Below are 18,059 nucleotides of genomic sequence, written 5' to 3'. Positions count from 1 at the left end.
CACATGGCGAAGCCTCCTTGTTAGTACAGCAGAGTCTCATATGGTCATAATTTAAGAGAGCAATTCATCTGCTGCTGTGTGTCTCTACTAGATTATTTCCTGCCTGAAGGTGTCCCTTATATTCCTGCATAATATAAACGACTTTCTGTGACGATATTACCTTGATTTCTGACTGAGTAAAGCCAACCAAGATTAAAATCAATGATTGAAATCAAACTTTGATGCTTCAAATCTCATAATTTGATTTTGAATGATCTGTCATGGATCATGTGACTTCTTGCGTGTATTCTTTAACTTCACATGGTGACTTAGGTCTCATTGAAAAAAATTCAGTCTCATATGAGCACTCTCTGTTGTCGTTATTCTTTATCTCCCCCCTCTCCATGTCCTCCATGGGTCACCTCCTTCTTGCTCTTATTCCTCACGGTGACTGTCCTCTATGTCCTAAATTAGACACAGTTTAAGTCCAGCAGTGGAGGCAGAGGTGTGACACACAATGTGGTTGTGATAAGAAGTGATCTAATGGTTAATGGCAGGTGTTACTTCTTCATCAGGTCTCCGTTTGCTGCTGTAGCAGATTACTCCATGACCAGAAATAATGTCATTCAGCTGTGTTTGGAGCTCACCACAATAGTTCAGCAGGTATGGACACAAACATTTAACTATTATGTAACACAATTTTTATAAGGGTTATTTTTAATTTGCTCACCTTCATGTTGTTTCAACAATTAGGCAGGTGTCAGGGATATATTTTTTTAAGGATGGTGATTTATACTGTCTAGTTCCAGAATGGCCAAGATGTTTATAGTGAGTCTATTGCTAGATGCCAATATGCTTTACGTGAGGAACACATTTGTGTAAGGAGTCTTTGTTTACTGATAATTTGTTCTAGCTGTCAAATCTGGTTTGCGGTTGTGTTTTTAAATGTGTCACAGTAATGTGAGTGTGACACAAAAAAACTAATAGTGTCTTCCATCAATGATGTCAGACATGGCAAGATGCATTAGTTTTTATTGAACACAGGCTCAGGTATAAATATGACATTTGGGATCTCAGGCAGAGGGAAGCCAGATTTATTCTTCTGTTTTATCTTCAGGTGTGTTTCACAAAAGACAATAAACACAGTCAGACTGAATATCACGGAGGTTATCATTTTATCGGTAACACTTAACAATAAGGTTGTATTCCTTAACATTAATAAATGCATATTTTGACAAGACGCACGATGCACATGGTTCACATGACGCAACGACACATATTTTGACATGACGAGCAACACACATGACACTCCGAACACATATTTTGCGCCCCTCGGAAAAGAAATTGCCTGCTGCCACTGCTTTTGGATGAATTTCAAAGGGTACTTAGCTGCCCTGTGATTTGTTTACAGATATATACCCTAATGAAAGCATTAGGCCACGGGTGCCCAAACTTCGCCTGGGGGGCTGGTGTCCTGCAGAGTTTAGCTCCAACTTGCCGGACAGCGGCAAACTCTGCAGGACATCGGCCCTCCAGGGCCGAGTCTTGGCACCCATGCATTAGCCCAATAAAATGAAAAAATAAATTGTGACAACAATATGCATGACAACAATTAAAATGTTTCCATTACAAACAAATTGCTTTAAGTAAAAAATTTAATAATAAGAAATATCCAGTACGCCATGATGGCACCAAAGTGAGCGCAAAACAAGCTAGCGCTTGAAAAAATGTGCAGCGTACAAAATAATTTTTATGGAAAATTTACCAGTCTTAGCGTGTTTTTGTGAACCAACCTAACTTACAAATGTTTGACGAAGGCACCTCCTAGAACAACTGGTTAAGATGACGCAGTAAAACCTTCCAAAGGCTTCTTAAAGCATAAGGATGAGTGGAAAAAAACTGAGGATGTGCTTGGAAAGCAGGGTAATCTTTCTAGGGCAGAAGTTTCTCTAGAAGGAGGCCATGGATGTTTTTTCTCCTTCTTAATTTTCTGTCCTGGACTGAAATAGTGCTGCTCTGGCTTGGGCCATTGAGGACAGACTGTCCCAGGTGGAAGAAAAGACGTGTCCCAGAACATATGAAGTGAAGAACTGCAATGGTTTTAAAAGTAGCTCATAAAGCTATTTTCTTCAGAACATGCATGTTTGTAGTAATGTGACGCCTCCCATTTTGTAAGGGGTGATTCACACCTTAAAACTTGGTTTAAAGTTGACCTCTCCTAGTTGAAGTGTTGTAGTGTCTTAAGCTTAATGTACCTCCTTTGCGGCAAGCTGTGTGTAGGTTGAGTGTGGAGGGAGATTCCCAAATGCTTCACGTTAGTCATAAGTGTGGTCAGTCGTGCATCCCAGGCTCCTTCACCCACTGGTTGCTGTAAATCAGACTTCCATTAAGCAGAGAGATGGAGAGATGAGGGCAGATGAGAGGAGGAAGAGGAAAAGCATTGCGCCAGGTTCAGTGTAGGAGGGTGACTCATTTCATCTTCTCCTTAGCTGTCTGCTGCCCTTGGCTATTTCAGATAGGTGCAAGACTCTGCGACAGTAAGCAAATCTTCTTTTCGTGTATCCTACAGGCAACACCCAGCTTACCATCCGAGATGTCGTGAAGCTGTGTTTACCTATCAGAGCATAATGATGTAATGTGCTCATACAGTAGCTCATATTAATGATACCTTACATTTATATGTTGTTATAAAAAATTATTTTATATGAATTATATTAAACTATTGGAATGCACATTAACTTTTTTTGTTGTTATTCATTAAATAATAATGCAAAAACAAGTCAATACAGGGTTTATCCTAGTCCCAGACTAAAATGTTTGAGCTGCCTTAATTTAAAAACATCTTAAATTTATATTTAGTCATTTAGCAGACATTTTTATCCAAAGTGAGTATACGAAGCTATTTTTTTTAAGAACAGAAAAGAAAAAGATAGAAAAATAGAAAAGTTTATCGAACTCTGTATTAATGAGGCAGGTGTTGGTGGCTGATTTTTAAAGATCAGTAGATCTTGTCGCAACAAGCAGATCATTCCACAGATGTGGGACAGATCCAGAGAAGATACGTGATAGCTATTTTTTCCATTTTAGGGATGGCTCCACTAGATAAGTTGCTTGTTGGCAGAGCGCAAGTATCTAGAGGGTACATAAGTGTGTAAAAGCGAGTGAAGGTAAGGGGGTGCTGATCCAGTGGTGGTTTTGAAGGCCACGAGCAGAGCTTTGAATTTGAAGCGACTATAGGAAGCCAATGTAACTTGACAAAGAGAGGAGTGACATGCGCTCTCTTCTGCTCATTAAGACCACTCTTTCTGCTGCATTCTGGATCATCTGCAGAGGTTTGGTTGTGCAGGGTGGGAGTCCAGTCAGCTGCATTCCAATAGGCCAGTCTGGACAGGACAAGAGCCTGGACTAGGACTTGTGTAGCATGCTCTAATATGAAAGGTCTATTTTTTTCAATGTTGTAATGAATAAATCTAGAGTACATGACTGGGCGGTGTTGGCAACATGATCTGTGAAGCTAAGCTGATCATCAATTACCACTCCTAGGTTTCTGGCTGTCCTGAAAGGTGTAAAGGTTAATGAACCTAGTTGAATGGAAAGGTTGTGAAGAATCTTTAGGGCAGACAAGATCACAAGCAGTTTTGTCTTTGCTAGGTTTAGCTGCAAATGATGATCCTTCATCCAGAATAAAATGTCACTCAGGAATGCCGAGATGCGTGCAGAAATTGTTGGATCGTCAGGGTGGAATGACAAGTGAAGTTACGTGTGATCCGTAGGAAAAGCCATGTTTACGAATGACAGAACCGAGGGATGTCATGTATATGGAAAAGAGCAGTGGTCCGAGCACTGAGCCCTGAGGTACCCCCGGTATTAAGATATTGGGACTCAGAGACTTCACTTCTCCAGGATACTTGCACTGACATACATCAGTGTATCATCAAAATGCACATCAGTAAAGTTTTTTTCTAAGGTATGTTTTGTAAATTTCACAAGACTTTTAAGATGTAAAAAATAAATCTTTGGTGTCTCCAGAGTATGTATGTGAAGTTCTAGCTCAAAATACCATATAGATAATTTATTGTAATATGTTAAAATTGCCTCTTTGTATGTGTTACCAAAAATGTGCCGTTTTTGGGTGTCTCCTTGAAAATGCAATTGAGCTGATCTCTGCACTAAATGGTTGTGCTGTGGTTGGATAGTGCAGATTAAGGGGTGGTATTATCCCCTTCTGACACCACAAGGGGAGCCAAATTTCAATGACCTAATTTTTCACATGCTTGCAGAGAATGGTTTACCAAAACTAAATTATAAGGTTGTTTTTTTTCATATTTTCTAGGTTGATTGAAGCGCTGGGGACCCAATTAATATTATTTAAAATAAAAATATTACATTGAAAAAGTCAGAATTTTATGCTATGTCCCCTTTAAATGTTCTTATAAAACTTAGCCCTAATACTGGATTAATCTAAGCCTCTCTGGGAAACTGCCCTGTTAAAGGTATAGCGGAAGATTTTCCAGAATTATTTAAAAGAACCGCCCCTCGATATTTTAAAAAAAATGCTCCCGTTTTCTATCTGAACCAATGGACAGTATGAACGCTACGCTAGTTATGGTGAGGGTTGGGGGATTGTTGCACTTGATAATACAAATATCAATAAAAAACTTTGAAACAAAAAATGCTCCCGAGAGGGAACACCTGTTAAACGCGTGCACGAGACAGAGAGAGAGCATGCAGGAGCTCAGTTCTTCTCTTCGCTCTGTTTACAAGTTTTTGTTGGCATGTTTACCGTGTCTTTGCGGTTCGTGACTTGTGCCAGGGCTAGCATCGCAAATCATAGCTTACATCAACTTTTACTAGCAGTGATTTTAAATGGATTTCTCCAAATAGCATGACAAAACCTTTCCAGTAGAAACTTCGCGTGGGAAGCCCAACCTGTCCTTTTAGCTCACGCCAGCGTGTGAAATAGTCTCCCATAAACATTCTGGTCTTGTTTCTTTATTTATAGTCCTTTCTCTTCTTGTCATACAATTCGTAGACACTTTTTCTCTTGCGACCCTCAGACATTTTGAAAAAAACACAGTGAGAACGCGACCTTCAATGAATGGTTGAAACCGTAGCACAACACACATACACGTGAAAGTGCGCATGTGCAGAAAGGCGAACGTAGAGGCGAGCACGTACGACGGTTATACGTCAACATATAATCAGAATGATTGACATCTGGGATGACCAATAACAGTGGTGATCCACCCGGAAAACGAAAATCTTCCGCTAAACCTTTAAGTGTTTTTGTGTTGTTGTACAATCATAAACAGTAAATATAAAATCCTATAAATGCGATTGAAATTAGAGATCAAATTACTTGAAATTAAATATTGTATAAATCATCAGATTTCACAGAGAATATATGAAAAGCTTAAAGTCGCCATGAAACAGAAGTAGCGATTGCCTTATTTTCCCCGTGGTGACGTATATCCGAATGAAACGGCTTTTGAGATGAAATAAGGCAGGGCTGGATTTGAATTTGTCCATCGAGATCTGATTGGATCGTTTGAAGTTGGGTCGTGTTGCTAATTGCTAATCACTGCGATCTTCTCCCGGACCCCGCCCACCTGCCATACTTTTGACCGGAAGTGAAGAGAGATCGTTTTGAGGAGGGGAGAAGATTTGCATTTTTGATTAAAGATTATGAGCACACACGAATTTTTAAAAAATAATGAAGCTCACAGATAAGTCATTTGTTAATAATACCACACTATTAAAAATACATATATAGTTTTTCATTTCAATTTCATTGCGACTTTAAATGTGAGGTGCATGATTTTTTTTTAAAACACTGGAAAAGGGAGTCGGGCCGAGTACCAAAACACACTTGTAGCCAATCAGCAGTAAGGGGCGTGCCTACTAAACAACATCGTTGCCTGGGTTGCGTATCTGTGGGGCGGGAATATCAAAAGAAGGTCCAGATTCTATTGGGGTAGTGGTGTGTTTGTTTAGGGATTTCAAATGTCAACATTGGCTTTCAGAGATCATCCACCCCACCTTTAAATGCAAAAACCATTTAAATGCGTCTGACATATTTTCTTGTATATGAGCATCTTTTATCAGACTCTTTAGGGATTCTAAAAACAAACCGATATTTTTGAATGACCTGAGGCCAGGATTAAGCAGATTTGAAGCTAAATTATTTGATGAATGTATAATACATGGCGAGAGCATTCATTTAATATCATCTCATTTTTGACGGAGGTTGCATTTAGCGGCTTTTTTCCTACTCCCTTAGCAAATAATTCTTGTCTTATAAGTATATTAATTATAAACTTTTAATTAAAAGTATAAGTAAAATATAAGTACAATTTTAAATAGAAAGTAATATTGGAAGGCATGGATTGAATGAGAAAGTGTTTGAATGTAATGCAGTGAATGTAATGTTTCTTTAATTCGGTTAATGAAATTTATAATAAAGTGTTACAGATCCAGATCTGTAATTTTCAGTAATGGGATCATTAGTGTTTAAAAATTAGAATGTGATCATTAAAATGTCGTTTTTCTTTTTTGGTGTTCTAGGATGGCACTGTTTATGAGACAGAAAATAAGATACTGCATGTGGTAAGAATAACATTTAAATTCTTACACAACCTCTGTACAGTTCATTTACATAAAACTTATCATCTGATCTAGCTCCTTTGTTCAAAAATAGAAATCTGCGCTGAAGCGAGAAAGAGTGTGTGTGCGTGAAGAGAGAGAGAGAGAGAGCGAGAGCGAGAGAGAGGGGGGATAGTTAACATTTGATATATGAAGTCTATCTCATGCTATAGTGTCAGTCAGAGTACAGCTGGCTGTCTGCTATAAATATCAGGACTGTTGGACCACATTTTATCTGAAAGTCCCAGTGAGCTATAGAGAGAGAGACTTCAGTTTATACCACCATGAACACCTTTACTAATGAATCACGAGCACCATACTGAGAAAGACTCGTGATTGGGTGGATCAGTTTAAATAAGATAGCAGAAGCATTGAGAATGCTGTAACATTATGAAAGCATCCTGGTCTCATAATATGGTGCATCCTGGCGAGGCTCAGTTTCACCACAGATGGTGTTTACGAAATGTCACAGCAAACATGCAATGAGAAGATCAGCATATTGAAGCCCAGCAGTGTCTTAAGCTATGAGGCCTTCTTCAAACTTCAGCTGATCTTCTATTGAGCTTCCTTTAATGACCAAGGGCATCAGAAACAGGGTCAGCACTATGCGGGTGGGGTGACATTTTAAAGGATTAGTAAATTTTCTTTAAAAAAAAAATCCAGATCATTTACTCACCACCATGTCATCCAAAATGTTGATGTCTTTCTTTGTTCAGTCGATAAGAAATTGTGTTTTTTGAGGAAAACATTCCAGGTTTTTTCTTATTTTAATGGACTTTAATGGACCCCAACACTTAACAGTTTTAATGCAGTTTAAAATTGCAGTTTCAACAGAGTTTCAAAGGACTCTAAACGATCCCAAACAAGGAATAAGGGTCTTATCTAGGGAAACGATTGTCATTTTTGGCAAGAAAAAAAATATGCACTTTTAAACCACAACTTCTTGTCTTCTTCCGGTCCTGTGACGCGCCAGCGCGATCTCACGTAATACGTCATCACGTCAAGAGGTCACGGATGAAGTATGCAAAACTACGCCCAAGTGTTTACAAGTGTGTTAAAAGAGGACCGTTCCGACGTTGTTGTATGTGGAATGATACTAATTAATGTCTTTGTGTGAATTTATTGTTTAAAATGGTCCGCAAATGTGCGTTTCATATATGCAACACGTGACCTTTCCACGGCATTACGCAATTACTTGAGGTCGCACTGACGCGTCACACAGCTCGAGGAAGATGAGAAGTTGTTGTTTAAAAGTGCATATTTTTTATTTTTCTTGCCAAAAATGACAATCGTTTCGCTAGATAAGACCCGTATGCCTCATTTGGGATTGTTTAGAGTACTTTTAAACTTCAATTTTAATCTGCATTAAAACTGTTGTGTTGGGGTCCATTAAAGTCCATTAAAATGAGTAAATCCTGGAATGTTTTCCTCAAAAACATAATTTCTGGTTGACTGAACAAAGAAAGACATCAACATTTGGGAAGACATGGTGGTGAGTAAATTATCCGGATTTTTTTCAAGAAAATTGACTAATCCTTTAAAAGTGACATGCTATGAAGTTTTTAGGGTTATGCAAATGTATGTCTAACAAAGCCACAAATCATTTTGTCCTAAAATTATTTAAAGGGGACAGAGAATGAAAAAACATTTTTACCTTGTCTTTGTTGAATAATGGTAGTCTACCCGCATTCACGAACATACAAAAAGTGGTAGACATGCTAAACATCTCAGTCTCATAGAAATTCCTCTTTTAGAAATGTCTGCCAGAAAACGGCCCAATCTGAAAAACTGATGCTTATGACATCACAGGCATCTCACTGCCCCTCCGCTTTAAAATAATTGGCTACATTTTGGCAGCAAAGTCAGCCAATCAGAAATGAGATTGCAAGTTAAGTCAGTAGGGGGAGCCAAATAGGTGCAAAACCACTTGTTTAAAATCCCCCACCCTAATAGAGCTATCTGAGAGAGGTTTTTAGGAAGCTTCTAAGGCATTACAGACCCAAACTAAAACATTCTTGTCTACATGTCACATCAAAGAACAAGGAGAAATACCCCGTTCAATCATTCTATGTCACCTTTAACATTCTTAGCATTCATGTTTCTGTTAGGAAAGTGACAAATGTGTGTGTTCCCTTTAAAACTTTCAAAGTCTTGTTTTGCGGATGCTTAAACATTTATAAAAATGATAATGGCATTCTCTCACTGGGTTTTTAATGTCTCTCTTCCTCAGTGTAAGACACTGTCAGGAGTGTGTGACCACATAATTTCTCTCTCTTCGGACCCTACGGTGTCCCAGGCCGCCCATTTGGAAATGGTGCAGCTGGATAACATAAGGTCCACTGATGGATTGGTGGGTATCTGTGAGCTTGTATTTTTTAACTCTTTACACAGTGATGTCACGATTTAGGTGCACATCTTAAAATACCAAAACCAAGGATGGCAATTATGTGGTGACCCTAAAATGTTAAAAAAATCAAAACATATATTTTACATTTATGCATTTGGCTGTTACTAAATCTGGACACTTACTGTACAATGCATTTGACATATATTTTTATAAGTGTGTTTCCTGGGATTGAACCCACAATCTTTGCACTGTTAATGCAATACTCTACCAATTGAGCAAGAGAGTTAACTATTTGGTTTATATTTTCGATGGATAAAAGTAGCCAACTATTTATTAATACGTTTTTTGTTGTTTTTAAGGAATAGTTCACCTAAAAATTTAAATTCTGTCATCATTTACTCAATCGCATGTTGTTACAAACCTGAACCAAACATTCGTGAACCCCATTCACTTCCATAGTATTCGTTTTTCCTACTATGGAAGTGAATGGGGTCCACGAATGTTTTTTTTTACAAACATTTTTCGAAATATATACACAGAAATGTATACAGGTTTGTAACAACATGATAGTGAGTAAATGATGACAGAATTTTCATTTTTGGGTGAACTATCCCTTTAAGCATGAATCTATTAAAACAATCTTAATATCTTATGTAAGTTTGCTTCCGAAGTACGTGTACATTTTTTACTGGAAAACAGACAGAAATACTAATTAAGAAAAATATTTTTAGAGCGCTGACCCAGTCACACCCACATCTTACATCACATGCATGCAATAAAAAAATAATGCTAGCTGTGCTGGCATGAGCTAGAGGCAGTTATATTTCCACAAATACATATAGACACATTTGGCACTTTCGGTATCCGTTGAATGCACAAATAGAGATAAAAATAAACACTGCGCACTCCCCCACCTCATCTCCCTGCATCTCTCCATTATAAACGTATGAGTCAAAGAGGATTTGCTCTTACTGTACATGTCTGCCAGCAAGCTTCTTTATAACGTTCTGTGTCCAGTATTTGCCGGCTATGGCGTTAAAGTGTTTTCTCCTTGCCACAGGGTATGTACATCAAGTCGACCTATGATGGCCTACATGTCATCACGGGCACGACAGAGGGAGTGAGTGGGCATTTTCAATATTCCAAAATGATCTAAATGCAGTGTGTCACATGCATGGAGCGAATCAGCTGTCAGTTTGACATTGGTGACATTTGACGAACGCATATCTCTTTCTCTCTCATCTAGTCTCTAGCTGATCGCTGTAAAAAAATACATGCTGGTGATGAGGTCATACAAGTCAATCATCAGACAGTGGTGAGTGCCTTTTAAAATTATAATTTAGTTACAGCAATTAATTACTTAGTAATGCATTATACCCAACAGTGGTCAAGTAAAACTGCTTTTCAATGTAAACTAAACATCCTCAATGAGATATCTAGAAAGGTCTAGTTCTTGTCTAGTACAATTTTGGTGGGGTAAACCGAATTGTGTACTGCATATGACTCTTGTAGGTGGGCTGGCAGCTGAAGAACCTGGTAAACTCCTTACGTAGTAATCCTGCGGGCGTGACCCTCACGTTGAAGAAACGACCTCAGAGCACTCTCACATCAGCCCCTGCCTTACTGAAGAACATGAGATGGAAACCCCTCGCCCTGCAGGTACTGATGTCCAGTGATGCATGTGAATTGATAATACACCGTGACAATAGTCAGACTATTTGTGTGTGCTTTTTTTAGCATCACTAAGAGTACCCACGGCTTTGACCAACTTGCATGTCAAATCTCTGCTCTAGTCTTCCCCCACCTCTCTTCATCGCTTTCATTTTTTTCTCTAATCTGGTGCTGATCCTTCCTTTCCAAATCTCCTTTTCCTTTGAATTTTGAGCACATCGGGAAGCTTGGCTGGGACCTGAGAGGAAAACATGGAATGCCGTTTTAGATGCTTGCGTGTGAAATGTTTATTGCTTTAACTTGATGCAATTTTTATTATTTGTTAAGTGTAGCAATGAGTATGTTTGAGCCCCTGCTGTATAAAATTCATTGAAATAACACAATTATAATCTTTATTGGCAAGTACATTTTGGCAAATGGCTAGTGAAATGCTAAACATTAATTGGTCTCTTGTTTTAGCCCATCATCCCACCAAGCCCCAGCAGCAGTGGGGCCACACCCTCCAGCACCCTCAGCACCCCATCCAGGCGAGACAGCTGTGCTCTTCAGGATCTCTACATCCCCCCTCCACCAGATGAGCCATACACACCAAGGTACAATAAATTATTATGGGTGGCACAGTGGGTAGCAATGTTGCCTCACAGCAGGAAGGTCCCCAGTTTGAGCCCCGGCTAGGTCAGGTGGCCTTTCTGTGTTGAGTTTTATATATATATATGAAGAGTTTTGTTTAAAAACGAGATAAATCCAATTTTAAAATTTTTGTCAAAAAATTTTTTTATTATGTTATCATGTTATTTTGTTTTATTGTGCTACTTAGCTGTATTTTTTAAGTTATGAAGGTTTAAATCAAAACAAACCAACTGCAGTTGAATTGATATTAATTGGAATGCACAACCAAAAAACGAGATTTCTGAAAAATAAAAAACGGAGTTATCTCGTTTTGCAACGAAACTCTTCATATATATAATTTTTTTTAAGTAGTATATATGTTCCCAGCTAATCAAACTCACAACCTTTGTGTTGCTAACAAAATGCTCTACCAGTTGGTCTACAGAACACAAAAGCAAAAATACAAACACAATTATTACAAATAAGAGAAACATCTCATGTTTAATTTTACATCACTGTTTATATTTATCATACTTAAGATTACATATTTGAAAAAACCTGTAACCCCAACCTGTAACTCTCTGTGCTTGTTCAGTTTTCTCATATTACTCTAAGCCATGAACTAAAATGAACTAAAATATCACAGAGACCAGTAGCTGCACTTACACACCTAAACAAACCTGTGAATCAATTAATTGATTCAATTAATCAACATTGTTTGTCTTTAAGACAAGCTTTTTCTTCCAAAAATAAAAAGATTATTATAGATTTCTCTTATAATTACAGAGAAGACGTTGCGAATTTGCCTGACAATGGCCAGCATGCTGCTAAAGGTTCTGAGTCACCCAACTCCTTCCTGGATCAGGAATGCCGGAGACATTTTCCTCATCTGGATGAGGATGCGGTCCTGTACTGTTATGAATATGATCAGAATCAAGGACCCCCACCTGTTCGCAGAGACAGCACACCTACATACGGTACTTTGAAATACTTTTGAAAACTCTTCTGTAAAAATCAGTGGCGGCTTGTGACTGCTCATCCGAGGGGCGCAAATTCAAAATAAGTGTTCGGTGTGTCATGTGTGTTGCTCGTGTTTTCAAAATATGTGTTTGTTGCGTCATGTGAACCATGTGCATTACGTGTTTTGTCAAAATAAGTGCCTGCTGCACACGCGTCAAAACCGTTTATGATAACAGAGATGCTCAAATTCGCAAAATACACTCACGACACTCCTTTAACAGTAAACTCTGATTACACATGAGATGCAACGCAGGCGTCTCTTTTATCATAAATCCTTTAGACGCTTCTGCCGCAGGCACTTATTTTGACAAGACACGTGATGCACATAGGATCACTCGACGCACCGAACACATATTTTGAAATTACGAACCACACACATGAGGGGCTACATACATGTTGTGACGAACTTCTCATCAAGTGCCCTCGAAAAAAGAAGTCACCGGCCACCACTGGTAATAATGTTTGCTATAATGATCCCTGATCGATTTAGCCTTTTTAATATTTAATGTTTTTCTCTGATGGTCTGTTATGTGTATTATGCTGTAATGTATTGTTTGATTTTCATTAGCTTCCTCTGTGTTTGTCTACTAGGACGGTTGAGGCCTATTTCTATGCCGGTGGAGTATAACTGGGTGGGAGACTATGAAGACCCAGCCAAGCTAAAAAAAGAGATCAGAAGAGGTACTGTATGTGTTTGTGTGTGGGTGACAGAAAGAGAGTGGGATGTTTTTATCTTTCTTCTTTAGTTATGCTGAACCTGAATCATTTAATCATTTTAACTTTGACTTCTCAGTCGGCACATCTTTTAATCTTCAGCCACTGCTCTCAGTTCATTACCATATAACCTTAATCATATTTACTTCATTTTGTATCTGTCTGCCAATTTTTCTCTGTCTCTTTGTTTGAGAATTTGGGATTTTTTCGGTTTTCCATTGCCATGGTAACTTTGACACAGCGGTTTGCCGAAATGCTAGTTTCTTATTGGCTTAAACCAGTTAGAGTTGCTAAAGGAGTGGGGGCAGAGAAAATGCTTTCTTTAGACATGCTGGCAAAATGTATTGTACATTTCTACATCTGCAACCCAATATTCTTCCCCCTACATCCTAAGACCTCTGAATGATTCAGCTTGTTCAATTATTTAATAAAGAAGAATCAAAATACTATCATTGACCACACTGTTTATAAAAGTGGATGCTTTTATTAACAGAAAATTCTCTGATGAGATATATGAATGAAGAAAAGGCGGGGTCAGAAGAGTACCACACAGGACATCGCAGCAGTAGGCGGAGTAAAAGGAAGAGTGAGAAAGGTTGTAGCCCCGCCCACTATGCCTTACTCCCTGCCATGCAGATGGATATGCTGCAACAGGACTCTTTGGCCACACCCACATCTGAAACCTCTTCTGTCTATCTTGTGAGTGTACTGTATATACAGATAGCTTGATGCATTGCTATTAATCATTCAAATAAGACATAATATTTTTATCTTAATTTGCTATTTTATAGACATTCGATCGAACATCAATGCTCTCCCGATCGAAGAAAGCTAAGTTAAGAGGTAAATGATCTGCCTCACCAGTAAATATAGAAATTTAGTAGCACCTATTTTTTAGTTCAATAAAATGGTTTGCACTGAAATGCATGATGTCAAGCTGCAATTATATGACTAAATATAAAAGTATTTACCGTTTTGATACTATCCTGCCCCCTTCCTTACTTTAATAATACCTACGCTGACCCTTCACTCTCTGTCTCAGTTGGGTCGCTGCCCTCCATCAGTAAGCGCCGAATCTCCTGCAGGGACCTGGGTCAGGGTGACTGTGAGGGCTGGCTGTGGAAAAAAAAGGATGCAAAGAGCTACTTTTCACAGAAATGGAAGAAGTACTGGGTCGTGCTGAAAGATGCATGTTTGTACTGGTACATAAATGAAGAGGTGAGGATGATAAAAAGGTGCGGCACTTAATACAAATGGTCTATTATGGGGCATACACACCAAACAAGAATTCAACGATTTGTGCGTGCAGATTACATACAAAGTCAATGCAAAGACGCGAAAAGATGCAAACTCGTGCGAGGCGATGCAAATGACAACACGCACTATTCGCCTCAAATGCGTCTCACTCAAATTGAAAATTCAACTCAAGCGAAAACTTTCCATGAAAAGAAGATAAATCCCACGAGTAATCTAGAGCGAGGAACGCAATGATTCGCGTTTTGTGTATATGCTGCATAATGTGTTAAAGTCGAATAGCGTGTGTTTTCGCTCCAATCATGCCGTCCAATTCACGTCAGACAGCTTATGTAGGCACTTTTTGTAAACCCATAAAGCATCTCTTTAAGTGCATCTTAATTTTTTATTCCTGTATTCTCAGGATGAGAAGGCAGAGGGGTTTGTCAGCCTACCTGAGTTTAACATTGACCAAGCCAGTGAATGTCGCAGAAAATTGTGAGTATTATTAAAACTATGTTAAATAATGTGTACGATTTTTGAGTTACAATATCAAAAGTTATATATTTTGCTCACATGTACTTTATCTCAGATGTTTTGAACAATGTTTGAATCCAGAGAAATCAGTTTGGTTTCTGCTTTTGCGGGCATAGAAACCATATGTTCAACCTCAAGTGCAGACCGATGTGTATCACAAGATTTTTAAAGTATCTTGAAAGCTGAACCAGTACTGTTGTAATCTCCCGTAACAATGTGATGTCACATGCCAATACGTTGTTGCTTCTATTAAAGGTCCTGTCTTTCTGTGTTTTTGAAGCTTTGATTGTGTTTACAGTGCGCAATATAACATGTGTTCATGTTTCACGTGTAAAAAAACGCGGTATTTTTCACACAATAAACGTATCTGTATAGCCCTGTTTTCACTGTCCTCAAAACGGGTTAATGTCTTCCTTGTTGTATGAACTCCCTTCTTCAGAAATGTGTATCAAGTTCTGATTGTGTAGCTTCTTTAGTGTGTTGCGATTCGATAGCAGGTTAGCTTGCCGTTAGCTTAGCTGGTGACTGACGTATTCCTGTGGGTGGAGTTTAGTCAAAAAAACTGTTCTAGTGACCTCATTAAAGCAGGAAGTATAGGACTGTAGTCCAGACCGGCCGTTTGCTGTAGGCTTTGAAAGGCGAATTCTTTTAAAGGACAAGTTCGGTATTTTAGACTTAAAGCCCTGTTTTCAGATTGTTTATGGTGAAATAGAATGGTTTTGACTGAAATTTCGACATTTTCGGCTGCCCAGAGAATTTTCACGTGTTTGTGTTTCAGCTCAGACCTCTACAATGGGTTTAATGGTGCACTGGAACAATCCTTCCTAAAATGCATTAAACTTTCGTTTACAAAGATGTGAAACTCACCGAGTGGTCAGGGGTGTTCACTGATATGCTCACACAAAAATCGCTGCAAAAGATGCTTTCCAACAGCTGTTTTAGCATTCGTTGTTAACTTGTGGACCTATTTTTCCAAACGCCTCACACCCGTACATTCTTCCGCTTAGAGCTTGAATAATAAACACTCCAGCCCAGGTGGTGGCGCTAATCCGCCTTTGCCAATTGCAAGAATAGAAACAAAGTTCCCGGCGCGGAGTAATACCGTACCTCACAGCACATCTAATACATGTCAATGGAGGTGGTAAAAACTACGATAAAACCTGTTGGAATGCGTCTTTTGGAGCGATTTTTGTGTGAGCATACCAGTGAACACCCCTGACCACTCGGTGAGTTTCACGTCTTTTTAAACGAAAGTTTAATGCATTTTAGGAAGGATTGTTCCAGTGCACCATTAAACCCATTGTAGAGGTCTGAGCTGAAACACAAACACGCGAAAATTCTCAGGGCAGCTGAAAATGTCGAAATTTCAGTCAAAACCATTCTATTTCACCATAAACAATCTGAAAACAGGGCTTTAAGTCTAAAATACCGAACTTGTCCTTTAAAGAAAATATATCGCATGGCAGTGAACTTTGAGCTTTATCATTTTGCTGGTATTATTTATGCTATTATAGCAACATTACACACTAACTAGGGTTTAAAAAATGGGATCAATGGGATAATGTTACAGTTACAAATTTTTTTATTAAAACTTTATTTCAATTCGTCATCTGTGAACTACAACTACAAATCCCATCATTCTCCGCTCTTTCATAGGGTCATCAAGCTACGCCGTTGTTGTTGTTTTGTTCAGTGACATCTAGCGGCGAAATAACTGTGCCTTCGAGAAATGCAGTTATATAGGTGTTTGGCTTTTTTAATGTAGCTTACTGATGTAGGGTTGCCATGTTTTGATACGTTTTGATGATCTCTTCATTTTTTTCAGCGCTTTTAAAGCTTGCCATCCTAAGATCAAGAGCTTCTACTTTGCTGCAGACAATGTGGATGATATGAATAGGTAAGACTAACATGAACATTTATTAATTTTTTATATTAAAATACTGTCTCTCTCATATTTCAGACAACTATGAGTAAGCCATTTATTCCTTTAAATCTACATATTTTTAAAGGGGCCAGAGCATAAAAATCTGACTTTTTCCATGTTTAAGTGCTATAATTGGGTTCCTAGTGCTTCTATCAACCTAGAAAACATGAAAAAGATCAACCAAGTAACTTAGTTTTGGTAAACCATTCTCTGCAAGCATGTGAAAAATTAGGTCATTGAAATGTGGCTCTCCTTATGATGTCATAAGGAGATCTTATTAAAATAATACCGCCCCTTAATCTGCACTATCCAACCATGGCACAGCCATTTACTGCAGGGAGAAAGAGAGAATAATGCTGCGTTCCAGGCAACCTGTAACCTGTAACTCACGACTTCAAAACCACGACTCACGACTCTGAACTGGGAGTACATCGATCTAGTACGAGTTCACGGGTGGGAAGTCACGGGTTTGACTGCCGTTCCAGTGCACTTTCACCGGTAGAAGGATGTAAAAACACGAGTTACAGGCTGCCTGGAACGCATAAGGTCGTGAGTCGTGGTTTTGAAGTCGTAACTCACGGGTTTAAAAACCTGCCTGGAACGCAGCATAATTCACAGCACAATTGAGTTTCAATTTTAACAAACCACCATCAGTGTTCGTATTTCATCAGCTCATTTGCATTTTAAAGGACACACCCCAAACGCCAATTTTAAGATGCTATAATAAATGATCTATATGGTATTTTGAGCTAATATTTCACGTTTGTACTCTGGGGACACCAAAGATTTATTTAACATTTTTAAAAACTTTTGTGCCATGGCCCCTTTAACCAAGCTCATTAAAAGTAGTCATTCAAGTAACGTCCTAAAAGTTTATTTTCAAGTGCAATTTCAGCCATATGAAGAGCTCCTCAGCTAAATGTTGTTTTTTTGTTCATGTGTACTCGCAGGTGGCTCAGTCGTCTGAACATGGCTGCGACGGCTCACATAGAGCAGAAGAGGATTCGACAGGATCATGGTGAGAGGATGCCTTCATGCCCCACTAATCCTGTCAGATCCATTATTCTCCCACTCTGAATTTGTTTTGTCCTGTCTGCAGATGCTATAAATATATGAATATGAATTATAACCTGCTCAGTGCACGTATTAGGCTTTTAAAGTATAAACCGTGAGCTTATAGGGGGTTCATTTTATTTAAAGATCAGTTGGACTGCACATTATGCTCCCTTTCACATTGCTTTTAGCCAAATAAGTAAATAAGCAGACTTGAAATATTGATTTATGGTATATTCAAATTAAATCAAGAGAGAGCAGTGTACTAAATCGGTGGTCAGAAACATTTGTTAAATATACAGTGTGTCTCATACAAAAATATTTTTTTCA

The 18,059-nt window shown here is 38.6% G+C and overlaps 1 protein-coding gene across 2 annotated transcripts in view; it reads left to right on the top strand.

The window, feature by feature from the left end:
• cnksr2b (connector enhancer of kinase suppressor of Ras 2b) overlaps window positions 1-18,059 on the top strand; it is a 34,940-nt gene that overhangs the window by 11,874 nt on the left and 5,007 nt on the right. The window contains exons 4-18 of one of the 2 annotated variants that reach the window (XM_065286988.1): window positions 555-642; window positions 6,544-6,585; window positions 8,852-8,971; window positions 10,029-10,088; window positions 10,215-10,283; window positions 10,481-10,627; window positions 11,099-11,232; window positions 12,035-12,225; window positions 12,860-12,949; window positions 13,476-13,681; window positions 13,774-13,825; window positions 14,025-14,200; window positions 14,640-14,713; window positions 16,578-16,649; window positions 17,627-17,694. In XM_065286988.1, coding sequence (XP_065143060.1) covers window positions 555-642; window positions 6,544-6,585; window positions 8,852-8,971; window positions 10,029-10,088; window positions 10,215-10,283; window positions 10,481-10,627; window positions 11,099-11,232; window positions 12,035-12,225; window positions 12,860-12,949; window positions 13,476-13,681; window positions 13,774-13,825; window positions 14,025-14,200; window positions 14,640-14,713; window positions 16,578-16,649; window positions 17,627-17,694 — 1,589 coding nt within the window. Of the gene's footprint in view, window positions 1-536; window positions 643-6,543; window positions 6,586-8,851; window positions 8,972-10,028; window positions 10,089-10,214; window positions 10,284-10,480; window positions 10,628-11,098; window positions 11,233-12,034; window positions 12,226-12,859; window positions 12,950-13,475; window positions 13,682-13,773; window positions 13,826-14,024; window positions 14,201-14,639; window positions 14,714-16,577; window positions 16,650-17,626; window positions 17,695-18,059 lie in introns of both variants that reach the window. The other variant, XM_065286987.1, reaches the window with a different exon arrangement.

Source organism: Paramisgurnus dabryanus, chromosome 18 (genome assembly GCF_030506205.2).
Source record: "Paramisgurnus dabryanus chromosome 18, PD_genome_1.1, whole genome shotgun sequence".
Lineage (NCBI taxonomy): Eukaryota > Metazoa > Chordata > Actinopteri > Cypriniformes > Cobitidae > Paramisgurnus > Paramisgurnus dabryanus.
This window is presented reverse-complemented; position numbering and strand designations above follow the sequence as displayed.